At 41.0% G+C, this 16,767-nt stretch overlaps 1 protein-coding gene across 1 annotated transcript in view; it reads right to left on the reverse strand.

The window, feature by feature from the left end:
- PLD5 (phospholipase D family member 5) overlaps positions 1 to 16,767 on the reverse strand; it is a 247,274-nt gene that overhangs the window by 164,896 nt on the left and 65,611 nt on the right. Inside the window, exon 2 of the mRNA XM_032803236.2 lies at positions 12,503 to 12,639. Within this exon, the coding sequence (XP_032659127.1) occupies positions 12,503 to 12,639 (137 nt within the window). The remainder of the gene's footprint in view (positions 1 to 12,502; positions 12,640 to 16,767) is intronic.

Below are 16,767 nucleotides of genomic sequence, written 5' to 3' on the forward strand. Positions count from 1 at the left end.
AAAGGGCGCGAAATGATTGTCTGCCGTTGCTTTCATGGAGGAAGAATTGAGCGATGACATTTACTCAGAATCACCCGCGACACTGTTTTTGCTTTGGGATCTCAACCCAGAATTCCAATGGGCAGGGGAGACTGCGGGAACTATGGGATAGCTACGAGATAGCTACCCACAGTGCAACACTCCGGAAATCGACGCTAGCCTTGGTACATGGACGCACACTGACGAATTAGTGTGCTTAATGTGACCACGTGCACTCGACTATATACAATCTGTTTTACAAAACCGGTTTATGTAAAATCAGAATAATCCCGTAGTGTAGACATACCTTCAGTGGATCAAACTCTGGTCAATGCAGGGAGAGTGATATGATCACCCCTAAAGGGTTGCACATAATCTATATGCTGCAAAGGAATCATTAATATTCCTATTATTGGCCCATATTTTAGCCCTACGCAATTGGGCAGTAATACTCTTTAAGAGTCTATTAAATAATGTTAACTGAGATACTAATAACTGCTGTATACAGTGAAACCTGTAAAATATCTTTTAACAGGGAACCTCCTGACTTTAGAGACAGAGCCAAAAACATCCTCAAATGTACCGAAAACAGTTCTACTCTGACTTTATTAGGCATTCACCTCTGTTATGGAACTGTTTTCTACCTACCGTAGGAATCTGTATGGCCTACTTCAGTGCAATTTCTGCTCATATGACCCTCATTAAACAGTACTTACTTCCCTATCATCCCCATTTTACAGATGAAAAAATGAGGTACAAGGACACTAAAGACAGAAGAGACCACTGTGATCATCTAGTGTGACTCCTTTCTATCACACACCATAAAACTTCTCTGAATTAATTCCTGTTCAAACTAGACTATATCTTCTAGAAAAAATCCAATTCTGATTGAAAGATTTCCAGTGATGGAGAATCGACCACCACTCCTAGTAAATTGCTGCCCTCGCTGTTAAAAACGTGTGCCTTATTTCTAGTTTGAATTTGTCTTGCTTCAACCTCCAGCCATGGGATCATGATATAGCTTTGTCTGCTAGACTGAAGAGCCCATTAGCAAGTTCTCATTTCCCACAAAGGTGTTTATAGACTGTGATCAAGTCACCCCTTAACCTTCTCTTTATTAAGCTAACCAGATAGATTCAAAGAGCTCAGTCACTACAAGGCATGTTTTTCCAATCCTTTAATCATTCCTTTAGCTCTTCTCCAAACCCTCTCCAGTTTATCAACATCTTTCTTGTTGACACCAGAACTGGATACATTATTCCAAGGTCACACAGGGAGTTTGTGGCCAAGCAGGGACTTGAATCTGGTCTCCAGCTAGTACCCTAAATGTTAGCTATTCGTCTTCACTGAGTTTTGTCATTCTTTTTAGTGATTACATAAAAGGCAGAGTTCACTGTATATACAAACAGCACTGATTTTTGTAAAATAAGTCTTCAAAAATGTTAAAATTGTTCATATTTATAGATAATACATTCTGATTTAGCTATTATAATAAATAACTTTACATTTAAACTTTCGGCAAATATTTGTGCACGTTTCGTATCTCTAAGCTATTAGTTTTCATATATTTTTCTCCAGTACTCAAACAGTAAAAACAAACCTATTATTTAGACATTGACTCAAGTCAAACAACAAGAGGAGATACTCACCAAGTGACAAAGAATATAGTAAAGCAGTTCTCAACAGTGAGTATAAAGAATGATGCTGAGTGATCAATCAAGATAGATGAGTTACATGATAGATGAGTTTAGCTACATTCCAGCCAAAGTCTACTCAAACTGACAACAGACCTCCATGTATCATCTGTGCTCCTATATGAATGCAATGTATTCATCCTGAGAGTTAAAGAGATCTTGTTCTTTTCCCTAGAAGTCTAAGCTAGTGCCATTTAACATCTATCACACAGTCAGCCTCAGAGGCAAGGTAAGTTCTCCCCTTCTTCTTGGAGGCCAGTCAAATCACCAATGGACCTGTGAAGAACCATTTCAGTACTATGTGCAGAAACGAAAACAACTTTTACACTAATCAGATATGATGTTGTCATAAAGATAAGATTTGCCACTCCAAGCATCTCAGGAAAGCACATGTCATTAGACAGATTAAAAAAGAGGTGATCATCAGATAGAAAATTCTAGCTAGCAAACACCAAGGTACTTTTAAAGTCAGGATGACAGGAAGAGATTTCATTTGGGAGAAAAAATGGCTCCAGATGAACTGGAAAAAAACAACAGTTTTGGTAATATACTGGACGAAGACCTTTAAATGGTCTTTTTTTTCACAGACAAGACAAGAAGAGATCAGTGTTGTCAGAGCATGGTTGAATGTAGCAACTAAAATTATCTTTAATTAACAGAAGTATTAGTTTAAAATGCTTTAAGAGGGTGGGTGCTAAGAGTTTTAGCCATTCAAGATGGCAGACCCAGATTATGCCTTTAAGGGACAGCCCCCTGGTGAGAGTAGTGCCCAGGCTAAACTAAACATTGCATCCTAGATATATAGGGCTGGAAGGAACCTTTAGAGATCATCAAATCAAGCCCTTGCACTGGCAGGACCAGGTAATCCTGGATCATTCCTGACAGGTGTTTGTCTAACCTGTTCTTAAAAACCTCCAGTGATGGGGATCCCACAACCTCCCTTAGCAAGTTTTTCCTAACATCCCACCTGAATCTTTCTTGCTGCATATGATATCCTTTAGCTCTTGTCCTACCTTCAGTGGACAATTGAGAACAGTTGATCACACTATCCTCTTTACAGGAGCCTCTCTCATATTTGAAGAAATATCAGGTCCTCCCTCCGTTTTTTTCCCCCAAGGATAAACATATCCAGTTTATTTAGCCTTCCCTCATAGGTCAGGTTCTCTAAATCTTTTATCATTTTTGTTGCTCTCCTCTGGACTATCTCCAATTTGTACACATCTTTCTTAAAATGGATTCGGTACTCTATCTGAGGCCTCACCAATGAAGGGTAGAGTGGGACAATTATGTCCCACGTCTTACATACAACACTTCTGTTAATACAACCCAGAGTACTAGCCCTTTTTGCAGTTGCATCACATTGTTGCCGTGTTTAATTTGTGATCCGCTATAACTCTTAAGTCGTTTTCAGCAATATTACGCCTAGTCAGTTATTCCCCATTTTGTATTTGATTTTTCCTTCCTAAGTACTTTGTGCTTGTCTTTAATGCTTATGGCCCTGGCACCTGGAGTTAGGCAATTACATCAGATTCCACACTTTAATTTAAGGGGAGACAAGAAATTTCCTAGTGTTCATAGCTGCAAAGAAAAGCTTTAAAATGTGACCAGAGTGTAACCGAAGCAGAAATATCTGCAGATAGCCTGATACAACAACTCTGAGAGGGGCTATCTGCCCCATTCATCTCAATGGAGTGTTGACGCCAAGACCCCCAGCAGAGGGATGTGTGTGTGGCAGGAAGATAAGGGTCCAGTGGGTCCAGCTCATCCAACCAAGCAGATACATGTTCCAGGATTTATCCCATCACTCATAGAAGTCCCCCTGCCACCATTATTGCTCTCTAATGGAGAGGGGACTCTGCTGCTGCTCATGGGGTAAATGTGTCTTCTTCTCACATTTGCAGTGCTTGCCAAACCACCCGACAGCAGCTTCATCAGCAGACTGAAAGGCCCTAAGGCCACCACGAAGTCTGGTTAGTTGACATTCATCGACAACATGTGCCACTGACTGACAGATACCACACTGATAAAGTGGGCCATCACACAGACCCCTTGTGTAGAAGTTCAGAACCTGTTCAGCAGAGTCCAAAGGTGACATGGCAGGTCAAATCCTGGTGGCTGAACCGTCAGATCAGCGACAAGGAAACCATTCCAAACATCTTTAGCCAGCCACTCATCATGCCATAGAGTTGCTGCTGACAGATTGTGATCTGGCAGTTGAGACCACAATGGGTGCCTTGACGTAAGTCATGCTCTGGGGTGACTGAAAGTGGGAGACCTGGATTGGCACATAATGTTTCCGTCAGTCTGTCTGTAGACTCCCTGTGATCAGGGCCGGCTCCAGGGGTTTTGCCGCCCCAAGCAGCCAAAAAAAAAAAAAAAAAAGCCGCAATCGTGATCTGCAGCAATTCAGCGGGAGGTCCTTCACCCCGAATTGCCGTCGAATCCCTGAAAATGCCGCCCCACTCTCGAGTCGCCGCCCCAAGCACCTGCTTGATAAGCTGGTGCCTGGAGCTGGTCCTGCCTGTGATGAATGTGTTGCTCAGAACTGGTAACCAATAGAACAGGAGTGGGGCAGAGGATGCCTGTGATGATGATCATGGTTGAGTTCAATTCAACATTGACCAATTTAGTGTGAACGACACCACTCAGAATTCCACTGAGGAATAGCACAGGACCAGAGCTGATGTGCGAAGTGTCTGTGTGCTCACACCCCTTGTCATACTAGCTAATTTGCTGATTAGATTATTCCGAGTCCTGACTTTGGCAGCAGTCTTTTGGGGGGTAGATAAAGGGGCTCCATGATACTGCTTCTACTCCTTTGGGAAGGCAGCCCCTTGGCACGGCCCTCAAAGTGGTGAGTGAACCAGTCACAGGAGACCCTGTGTCATCATGAGCCTAGGGCCTGGGATTATCTTCATCCATCTCTGCTTAGTTTAGGAGCACACTGCTCAAGGGGGAATGCCAGGAAACATTGTGAGATTAGACACAGCCTAGCCCTACATTTAACTCAGAGCTTATTATATGAGCAATAAACAAAGCTAAATCTAAACTATGACAAGTGCCTCTTTGATTCATTGCTCTGAGGGTGGAGAAGTGATTAAAAATAAATGGTGTCATTGGCACAGATGGTGCCTGGAATCATAGGCAAAGAATAAGCCTTGGTTGAACAGTCAAAGAACCTAGGAGTAGAGCAAAAATTCAAAGATTCTAATGGAAATTTTAACTGCAAGTAATGCCATTCCTTAGAGAACAATCCTGAATATTTATCTAGGAAGTTTAATCTGGACAAGTGGGTCACTGGCCACAAAGTAAGATAAAAAGACCCTTGTAAACTGAACACATTGATCTACAAAGTGATAGAGACCTGCTTTCTCAAGGTGACAAGATTTCCCCTGACCAGAGTCCATAAACGCAGCGCAGGGAACGTGAACCAAATACTGTTGTAACCCTTCAGCCAGGTGGAGCCAGCTGCAACAAGGGCTAGGTTCAATATCCAGGGGTCCCTCTTATCAATACAACACAGAACTAACTTGAGCCCCCACCCAGTAATCCGGGAAATTTAAACACCACCCTGGGCACCTCTAAGGTGCAATACTTCCCCACTCGCACGCACTGAGTCTGTGCGTAGCAGAGAAAAACTTAATAAAAAGGGGAAAGAAACCTGACATTAATTTGGGAACACACCATAACCATGATTTGAACACATCTGACCATGAGCAAAACTCCCACCCTAGAGTACATTGGGCAGTATCCTTTGCCTCCGTTTCTTACCTTGCGATGTGAAAGTCCAAACAAATGTCCCTTTAACACACTACACTCCATTCACAGCTGCTGTCGTTGGTCAGCAAAGACTCAGAGCTCACAGGTGCAGTCACGTGAGTTCACCTCCCACCCAGCAGGGTGGGGGGAAGGAACATCGAACCATGCATCTACTGCAGCTACCGTAATTGACTCATGGTTGCTGTCATTCACTCCGCATGGCTGCCTCCCCTGCACCAGCATTCACTCTGCTGCGGTCATTTGTCATGCCACTGTTCACTTTACCATCCCGTTGTCTACTCCATCACCAATGGCCCTGCGCGATCACCTCCTGCTGCCATCTGCTTCTGCAAGTCAGTCTCTTGAAGTTCCACTCAGCTCTCAGTGATTTCAGCAGCTAGTGGGGGAACCTCACTGCTAGTGCAGGCTGGGCAGTCTCTTCCACACTGTCCCGCAGCAGGTCTAAGGCTTAACATTTAGACTTGCTTATCAGTGATTTCAGCTCTGGCGATCACTTAACAAAACAAAAAACTATCAAATGAGACTAATCAGCTCTGTCTTTAAACAGTGGAGTGGGCAGGTCAAATGGTGCCTATGACTCCTAGGCAGAGTCCACACCACCAGACAGAAACACCTGTCCCCATCCTCTATCTCTCCACTAGGATCTAGCATCTGAACCCCCTGATTAGCATGCTCAGTTCAGTTAAGGATGACCCCCCCCCTCCCCCGAATCAGGACAGGCTAAGCATAGTTGTGTTGTCCTTTACTCACAGAAGGAAGAAAACAACATTTCATTACCCCTGTATTCAATACTAAAGTGATTTGTAACTCCAAATCACTCCAAATCAGTCAAAATTGATCACTTGGGCAACACAGCTCTGTCTGCTCATACCTAGGCAGACTAGGGATAAATATAATCTGGTCCTGAAGCCTTTTCCCCTCATCTTACCACTAGCTGTCAGGGGAGAGCTCATTCAAACCTAGAATACACTGTTTTAAAAGACTCCCAAGAAAACAGCACGGAAATTTCTCTTTTGTCCCCAGCCAAGTGGTGTGTGCTGAATAATAAGAAAAACCTACACTTAGGAAGGCACTAAACCAGCACTTCATCTTAATAAACTCAAAGGGAGACCACTAGGTTCAGCAAGGACTCTGAGGATGACAGTGATTCATGAATTCAGAGAAAACTAATTAAGGCCCAATCTTGCTCCCACAATTGAACCAATGATAGTCTTTTTATTGACATTAATGGGAGCTGGATCAGGCCTTGAGTCAGGCACTTTGGTAAACTTTTTTACTTTTATTTTCTCCTTTTGCATAGGATTGGACTAGAAAAATGAAACCCGTATACCATGAGTTTGATTATGTGGCTAGAGAAGACAGAGCAATGTACACTCTAAAGTTACAGGATTATTGTTAATATCAATAGCTATTCTGTTTTCACACAGCTTAAAAAGAAAAAAATACAGCTGCTTGCTGCTCGATTCCTGCAAGGTTCTAAACCACCTCCACTGAGAAGCTGAGCATCTTCAACTCCCTTTGAGTACAAGAGGGGCTCGAGATGTTGACCAGCTTACAGGAGGCACCCAGCTCTTTGCAGTATCCAAGGCATAGGACTCCTTTTGTTACTGGGGCAAAAATAAAGATGATGACAGGCCATAAGGGTAATCTTAAAAATAAGGAGTTCTACAACTCATCCCCCAAAATGGGAGAAGGCATTTTTATGCTGATTGGCTTAAGTGTATGGTAAACAGAAATCTTGAGTTGCTCTGTAACATGCATGTTTTCAAAATCATGAACACCCTGCTCTGTTTAGACAGTCTATTATTATGCCTGTCCCATTTTGTATGTCAAACTTAAAACCAATAAATAAACCCCCCACAAAATTGATAGAACTCATGCAATGCTAGAGAAAATCTCATTCCCCTCCCTGCATCATCACAATCTATCAGAGATAGAACAGTTTTAAGACAAAGCCATGCAAGGAAGCACTACATTGTGCTCGCTTAATGTCATAAAACCTTGCTTTAGTTTATATTAGAGAGGACATACATAAGAGATTTTTTTCTGTTTTTATAAACAAGCCATGGACTTCTATTTATCTTCTCAGAATACAAGAACAAGAGAAAACTAATCAAATTTAAAAACAATATATATTTTACTTTAGCTATGGAACTCACTATTCCAGGGTATAATTGAATCCTAGAACCTAGCAGCATCCCAACAGTGCATCTGCAGGTACATTTCAAAGGATACAAACAAACAATCTAAAGGATATATAAATACTCATGCAGTGATGGGCCCATCAGTTTTCAAAACCAGTGTGAGAAATGGCAGGAGGCTATCCCCTCCTTCCTACACTGCGTCTACCCTGCCTTGCAGTTTGCACTACAGGGCTGTTAATATCAGCGTGCACCAGAGTGCTCACTGTAACTCCCCCTTCTGGATGGTGTCCATGTGAACTAAAAGGTTCCTAGTTTGCATTAATGTAGTAATCTTCTTCAAACACAGCACCACAGCAGAGAGGCGGTGGCAGCATGTGATATGGCTCAGGTTAGTTCCCTGAGTACAAACCATCCCGACCACTTAGGTACATGCTTGGGTGTCTAGCCTGAGCCACTGCCCATGCCACCGCAGCCATACTTCTATTTTTAATACACTAGCTCAAGCACAACTAGCACGTGTCTGTGTAGGTAGCAAACAAGAAGGCCGATTTCCTTCAAACTTATGCACACCAAACCCCCATGCAAAGGCAGATTTCCAAAAATCACTTTCCTCCGCCCATCACACACAGAGGCAAGCTCTCAAAACAAACAAACCAAAAAAATCACCACTAAACCCCTTCACCATGCCTTTAGAAACACGGGCAAAGGCTCCACATAGCTTATTTTCCACTGTATTTCTCTTCCACATTGCTGTGCCTCCAGCTTACAAAGAGCTACTGAAGGGAGCACTCAACCACCTAAGCCAACTGCTGCTGGAGAGATAAGTTGTCCCATGCCGTGCAAGAGCCCCAGCAGCCTCTGTCATCAGTACAGAGGAGAAGATGAGTCATATTTAATGGATGATGCTGTAGGGACTGGATCGAGGTTTCTTGTGACACCTCAGTATAGAGAGCTGAGACACAGAGACCATTTTTTGCTATTACGATTTGCTTTTGTCTTTCCCCTGGATAATTTTACTGTAGAATTACCAGCCAGTTTCAGTAAGGCAGTAATGTCTTGGCTAACATCACATCACAAACTAACTAAGATTTATTAATAATGGTTCTGACATTAAAGAGAACTCTCTTCAAATTACAATAATCTAATTTTATAGATGCACTGCTTAATGGACCCACAGCAAGATAGGCAGAGTTCCCAGACTGCTAAGCATCTCCTCTTACCCAGCTTCATCTGCCAGTGCCTCTTGACAATATTCCTGTGTGTGTCTCTGGAGAAAAATTTGGAATCAAAAACAACACGCAAACTACAACAACCTTCCAACCTGATGTGACTGATTTTGTTAATGGACTTCTATTTTTCCACTCTCAAAGTGCAAATTCATGTTATTAATTTAAAAAAAAATTATTTAAAACTATATCTGTTTTGCTAAGCAAGGCATCCTGAAAGTTCATAAGGAAACAAATACGTCTCGTTGGGCCAAATCCTAGAGGTTCTGAAAGCCCATATCTTCCACTGAAGTCAACAGGAATTGAGGGTGCTCAGCACCTCTTTGGAACGGGTCCAACTGAATTGAAAATAATCATTTTAATTATAAGGAGTACATCTGTGCCAGTCTGAAAGTCAGTGGAAGAGACTGGAAAAGAACATCTTATATCTGGTTTAATACAGTTATACCCATCAATTGAGTTCAGCTGCAGCCCTTCCGTTAACTGTTTTGATCTAAACTTGGAAGCCAACTGCAGGGCATTTCTGATGAACCCAGAATCAGCTCATTTTATTGGTTTGCCAGAGCCTCAGTTTACTGATCCTCAGATCAGGGTGCATGGCCTACCTGGTCATCGGGCGATATAGGCTCTCATAGCATCTCTAGAATTTGGCTCAACAAGAAGTGCTTATTCTCTTACAGCATTCCGAAAGCTGCACTTAGGAAAATGGATATACTTATTTTCATAATTAACATTGCCTGAAAATGGCTATTTTGGAGTTGATTAGAGATGATATTTTCAATTTTTCCTCCTTATGATGCTGGCTGGTAATTAATTTGGCAAGTGTCTCTTTTCTCTTAATTGTTATCAGGATGTTTGTATTTTTTAATTAACTGTTTTTTTTTAAGATGCAAATACATCCAGAGACTTGAGAAATGGGCCATTTTAGAAGTATGGAAATTAAGGAACATTTTAAATGAACTTCAGTGTTTTAAAAATTAAACATATTTTTTAAAATGTCACACATTAAACCTTTTCCAATTGCTAACAGCAGAATTGAGACTGGCTTGCAGCCTGTAACAATCTGACCCTATGTTGCTAGGATCACAAATGACCTCACTTTCTGCAAGATCCTGGTCACCAATGAGTGACCCAGATAACGCAAATAATATTATGCTCATATATATATCACATTTTGTTCAAAAATGCTTCTTTTATGACCTTTTAATATGATAAGCATAACCTGTTCTGTATTCCTTTAAAAATACCAAATTAATAGCATACTGCATCACTCCCTTGATATATGTTTGTTACACAGATTCCCAACAAGAATGCAATGTCCTTGCACAATAAAAATGAAATGATTAACAGAAGACATGCCTGATATTGAAGGAAACATCTTACATAGAGAATTTATATTCACAAATAGCCATTTTATGTAGGTTACATAGAAATGCTTTTTGCAGAAGAGATCTGGAACTCACAGATTAGTCTTCTTATTTATAAATGGTACAAAACATTCCTAAATGGGACTGGTAGTATTCTGATCCCTCTAAGTAGCTATAAAAAGGAGATAAACATCAAGAAAACTGGGCAAAAATCTTTGTTTTCACTTTGCTGTTTTTTTGGAATAAGTAGTTTGTTTGTTTGTTTGTTTTTAAGACCAGAATTCTCTCGTGACAAATTATGCTAAAAATCTCAAAGTTGAAGATGACTTCCAAGAGTTTAAACAAAACTTTGAGATTTTCACCTGAGCAACAGCAGCATGTCCCCTACACAATCTCCAGGATGCTTGAGCTGTTTAAAAGACAAACTTGAGTCAAAGAAAATACACAATCTTACACTGCACATTAATTCTATCTAGAAAAGGGAGCTTTGGATTTTTCACCAATTTGCATCAGCACATCCCCTGCACATGTAAACTGCAGCGCCTGAATTTCAGCAAAAGTACTCAGACAGCTGAAAGATAAGAATTCTTGCCTTACTTTTTTCAAAGCGCTTACCCAACATACTAATGATTTGCCATGGAACAGCAATAGATCTTGTACCACATTAGTTAAGTCTACAATATGTTAAATACATAAGGGAGCCTAATTTCATCACATCCAGGAGAACTGGATCACAATCCATGTTAGCAGGTGGTCAGCACTTTAGATACTGTAGTGACAGATGCTATTAGAAATACCTTGGACAAATTATACGGACATCATCAGTGCATTTTCTGAGCCAAATAGCAGCAGTTAGATCATGCTGTGAAAGACAAAGTCTGATTTCGATTTCATCACTGTAAATGCAGAGAAATCCCAATGACTTTAAACATATTAGGAGTCAATGGGTTTAAACTGGATTTACACCAACAAAGATTAGAATCTGGCCCTCTGACCAGAAAGGAAGAGAGGGCGGTATGTACCAATTAACATAGAATAGTACATAGATCAATATTATTCATAAAGAGAGTTAAAGAACAAAGTATATTTTAGCCCCATTTGTTTGCAAATACAACTGTGAAAAAAAAATCTAAATAATAATAATTTAGTTATTATTTATATCATGGCAGTGACCAGTCTGTGCTAGGTATGTCCAGAGAGGCCTTGTCCCACAGATCTCACAACCCAAGACAGCAAAGAAAGGCAAATCTGGATATAAGGGGTAAAATATTCCCATGTTTTATTTGCCTATTTTTAAAATACATATTAATTATCCTCCCCTGGCTCTGTAGCTAGCCATTGTCAGTTGGCTAATTTCTATAGGCATCATGTTAGCAGTGGGTCTCGGGGGAGGGGTTTTGAAGAGGGGAAGGAAGTGTTCTTAAGAATCAAAGGATGGTCCATGTGTAAGATAGGGTATGGAAGGAGGAGTGGAGACAGCTGTGGAAGAAGCAGGTGATTATGGTTTGAAAATACTGGCATCAGTCACCATGGAGAGGCACTGAGCAAGACAACCGAAGACAAAAGTGGATAAGTAGAGCGGGGACAGTTGTGAATGGCCTTGATGGTGAGGACAAGAAGCATGAAATAGATGGATTGGAAAACGGGAAGCCAATGGAGGGCTTCAGAGAGAGCTGTCTATCTAATCTAATCACCAGGGCTGAAAGGATTTTGCAACTGAGCTGCACTTCAACAGAAGTCTGAGTGAGATCTGAAAACATCACAGCCATCACCCCCTCAGCCACACTTGTCCTCATTATATGAGTCAGTTGTGCTTGGAGTGTATCACAAGGAACCATCTTAATTGCCCTCCGCAAAATCCTATGCACAGTGGTGTGGGTGTAATGAACAGTAATCAGTTACACTGAAGGCAATAGTGCTGCAAAAATGTTGTCGGTCTTGCTCAAAATTGTCCAGGGGAGAGGGATATGCAGATCTATCAGCTGTGTCCTATTCTCTGAACTTTCACAGGTATGGACTCAGGTTGGCCAATGCACTGACTATTTCAGAACAACATTATGGCTCTGTCATTCATTCTGCCTGTGTATGAGGAGTAAGAGAAAGCTGCAGGATTCTTATTCTGCTTTATTTCGTCAAAGTTAACAAACCAACCTTAATGTCATAAAATAAAGAGCATAGCACACTGGGAATGTCTTTTTTATTAAGCATCATTGTATAAACACATTGATGTCCTTGCCCACCCCAAAAGAGAAGTTTTGTTTGTTACCTCTTACCGACAGTTATTTTGACAATTCTTTTCCGAGAGTCCATCCTCATCTTCTCCCATTATATCCACTGCAGAAAATATCAGTGCAACCAGAATCGCAAAGCAGCACACCAGTGCAAAGATCACAATGCATTTTTGCTGGGACTGAAAAAGATTAAGAAGATTAAAAATATATATATAATATATATATATTTAAAAAGTTTCATGAAGTGGGCATCATTTAGTCAATGAACAGAGATTCTAACACTTTTCAATAGGATCTAAAACCATTTTGAATATACTCCTGACATAATTGTCAACAAGAAACACATTTTGGGATGAAAATATTCTTTCAAAACCATACTTTAGTATCATCTTCAAGTTTACATTAAATGTAAGAGGTTATTGTTAAATAATTCATGTCACAAACAACATTAGGATTATAGAACTAGTTTTCATTTATACCATGATGAATATATTATCCAATAAAACAGCCATTCCTGCATTAATTACATATTTCTGATTAGGCACCATAGATATGACATATATGACAGTTTGGAATTGCAAAAGTCTTGAGCACTTTTGTTTATTTACTTGAAAACAAACATGTCACAACACGAAGGCTGAAGAGCAAAATGGCATTTCCTATTTCTGTATGCGGTAGTTGACATGAAAATTAGTGCTGTCAATTAATTGCAGTTAACTCAAGTGATTAGCTCAAAACAAATTAACTAGATTTTAAAAACTTAATTGTGATTAATCATAGTTTTAATTCCACTGTTAAACAATAATAGGTCAACTGAAATGTATTATATATATTTTTTCACATGCATCTGATGAAGTGGGTATTCACCCACGAAAGCTCATGCTCCAAAACATCTGTTAGTCTATAAGGTGCCACAGGATTCTTTGCTGCTTTTACAGATCCAGACTAACACGGCTACCCCTCTGATACTTGACATATATATTTTTTCTGTTTTGCCACATTTTCAAATATATTCATTTAAATTACAACATAGAATACAAAGTGTACAGTGCTCACTTTATATTATTTTTATTACAAATATTTGCACTGTAAAAAAAGATAAATCATTTTTTCAATTCATCTCATACAAATATTGTAGTGCACTCTCTGTCGTGAAATGGAAATTACAAATGTAGGATTTCTTTTTACATAACTGCACTCAAAAACAAAACAAAGTAAAATTTTAGAGCCTACAAGTCCATTCAGTCCTACTACTTATTCAACCAATCACTAAGACAAACAAGTTTGTTTACATTTACAGGCGATAATGCTGCCAGCTTCTTATTTACAATGTCACCTGAAAGTCAGAACAGGCATCCACATGGCATTTTTGTAGCCAGGATTGCAAAGTATTTACATGACAAATATGCTAAAGATTTGTATGCCCGTTCATGTTTCTGCCATTATTCCAGAGGACATGCTCCCATGATGATGAAACTCATTTAAAAAAATTAAACGGTAATTAAATTTGTTACTGAACTCCTTGGGAGAGAATTATATGTCTCCTACTCTGTGGTTTTACCCACTTTCTGCCATATACTATGTGTTATGGCAGTCTCAGATGACGACCCAGCATATGTTGTTCAATTTAAGAACACTTTCACTACATACTTGACAAAAAGCAAATAAGATACCAATGTGAGAATTCTAAAGATAGCTACAAGACTCGACCTAAGGTTTAAGAATCTGAAGTGCCTTCCACTAGCTAGGGATGAGGTGTGAAACATGCTGTCAGAAGTCTTAAAAAAGCAACACTCCAATGCAATAGGATGAATAGATGTGCCATTTTTAAAGGGGCAGTCCCATATTTAAGCTCTCTTGCACGTTTCCCCATTTTTTCTTTAAAATGGGCAAAGTGTCCCATATTTTCTGTCTCCTCCCCCCATCAGTACTGGCAGGTCCTGCTGCTGGCTGGATCTCTACTCGCCAGCCACCCGCCCACCAGCAGTGAGTGTGTGTGGCGGGGTCCATTGGCTGACAATGATGGTGGGCATGAAAGGCTGGTGGCGGGGCAAAGATGGATCGCGTGGGTCAGGCCGCTCCCCCTGCTGGTTCATCAGTGCAGACTCCACTGTGTGCTGGCTCTTGGCCAGCAGGGCCTCACCCCATTTCTGGCTGGCACTAGCAGCACACTGTGGTGGCTGGTGAGCGTGAACAGGCGCCAGGCAGCAGCCATTTGCATGTCACCTTTGCTACCCACCCATTGGCCCTTTACGTGCCTCCCCTTCTCGCTGTCCTCTCTCTGCTTTGCCCCTTAAGCTCCCCCAGCCCCACTGCTCCTCCATATCCCCCTCAGCAGGGCGTGTCTCGCTTCCAGCGCTGTGTGGAGAACCAGTCCTGGTCAGAGCATTCAGGTCACCAATAGCCTGGCTGGCAGGCTCCTTCCTTCCCCTACTGCCTCTGGCTGGGCTGGTGCCCCAGGAAAGTCCAAGACCTCTGGCCTGGGGTACTGACCAGGAGGAGCCAAGCCCTGCATGTGCCAAAGCCCCACAGAGCGCTGGCATGGAGATGCCTCTCTGCCCATCTGCTAAGCTCTGGAGTGGGGCAGGGAGTGATTTAGGACCCTCTTCACCTGACCCCCCCCTCATCACCCTGGTCCCTGCCCCCACGGAGTGCAGGGCTGCTCCGATCCCCCAGGCAGCCTCCTCTGCTGAGCCACCTCTCTGGCCAGATTCGCTGAAGTCGCTGCAGTCAGGTTCCCTGGGCCCTGGTGCACAATGCAGCCTTAGGGCTTAACCCCTTCCTGCCCGCACTGTAGCCGGGGGACAGGAGGAGGCTGGGTTATTGGGTTATGTTAGTGGCCAGCAGCAGCCTGAAGGTGTTAGCTGCTTTTCGACACTGTGAGGATCAGGTAGGTCAGTCACCCCCTCATGTGAAAGAGGTGTACGGGAGGGGGGAAGAGAGTGTGTGTGTGTGACCTCTCCCCATTTGTGGGGAGGGTTAGGGGTGTGTGTGTCACCCCTCCCCATGTAAACCCTAAAGCCTTAAAGATAAAAAGATGAATAAAAAAATCTAAGTACATAATATTTCTTTTTAACAGGGGCTCAGTCAACTTGATGTTAATTTGAACGTTTGTACTACATAATTCTGACTGATTGCCATTGAACTCATTTGAATAAGAATAATTTTACCAGGTGTCCCATATTCAGCATAGGAAACTATAGTCACTCTACAATGCAAAAACTACAGAACATGAACCACCTAAAAAGAAAATCAACTTTCTGTTGGTGGCATCTGACTCAGATGATGAAAATGAATGTGCATCAGTTCGCACTGCTCTGGATCATTATTGAGCAGAACCTGTCATTAGTATGGATGCATGTCCTTTCGAATGGTGGTCAAAGCATGAAGGGACATATGACTCTTTAGCACATCTGGCACCTAGATATCTTGCGACGTCAGCTACAACAGTGGCATGTGAATGTCTGTTCTCACTTTCAGGTGACATTGTAAACAAGAAGCGGGTAGCATTAAATGTAAACAAACTTCTTTGTCTTAGTGATTGGCTGAACAAGAAGTAGGACTGAGTGGAGTTGTAGGCTCTAAAGTTTTACATTGTTTTGTTTCCGAGTGCAGTTATATTAAAAAAAATCTACGTTTGTAAGTTGCATTTCATGATAAAGAGAATGCACTACAGTACTTGTATGAGGTGAACTGAAAAATACTATTTCTTTTGTTTTTTTATAGTGCAAATATTTGTAATCATAACTAAAGAGAAAGTGAGCACTGTACACTTAGTATTTTGTGTTGTAATTTAAATAAATATATTTGAAAATGTACAGAACATCCAAAAATATTTAAATAAATGGTTACTATTATTAACAGTGCATTTAAAACAGCAATTAATCGTGATTTCCTTTTAATCTCATAATTAAATGTTGAAGTGTATTTTCTTAAGCTTAAAGTAAAAAATACTGTGGCAGTAACTCAGATATGACTGTTCAGTAACTGTGGGTAAATGTGAACTTTTTAAAGGTTACCTATGAACATGCGTTTTACACAGATTAATGAAGTGTTTAAATTATCTTATTTGCATAAATGAATTGTGCAGGTATATGCAATAGGTGGATATCACTACCCTTACAGCTTCACCATGTATTCCTAGCAGTGAAAGAATTGCACAACACAGAGAGAAAAAGAAAACAAAACTTTGCTGCTGCTAGTTACTGATTTTCTTAATTTTCAGTTATTCCCTTGTAACTGTAATTTCTTACTTAGAAAATACCCAAACCAGAATTTATTATATCAAGCAATCTTAGAGAGTATTA

The sequence above is a fragment of the Chelonoidis abingdonii genome, chromosome 3 (assembly GCF_003597395.2).
Source record: "Chelonoidis abingdonii isolate Lonesome George chromosome 3, CheloAbing_2.0, whole genome shotgun sequence".
Taxonomy (NCBI): Eukaryota; Metazoa; Chordata; order Testudines; family Testudinidae; genus Chelonoidis; species Chelonoidis abingdonii.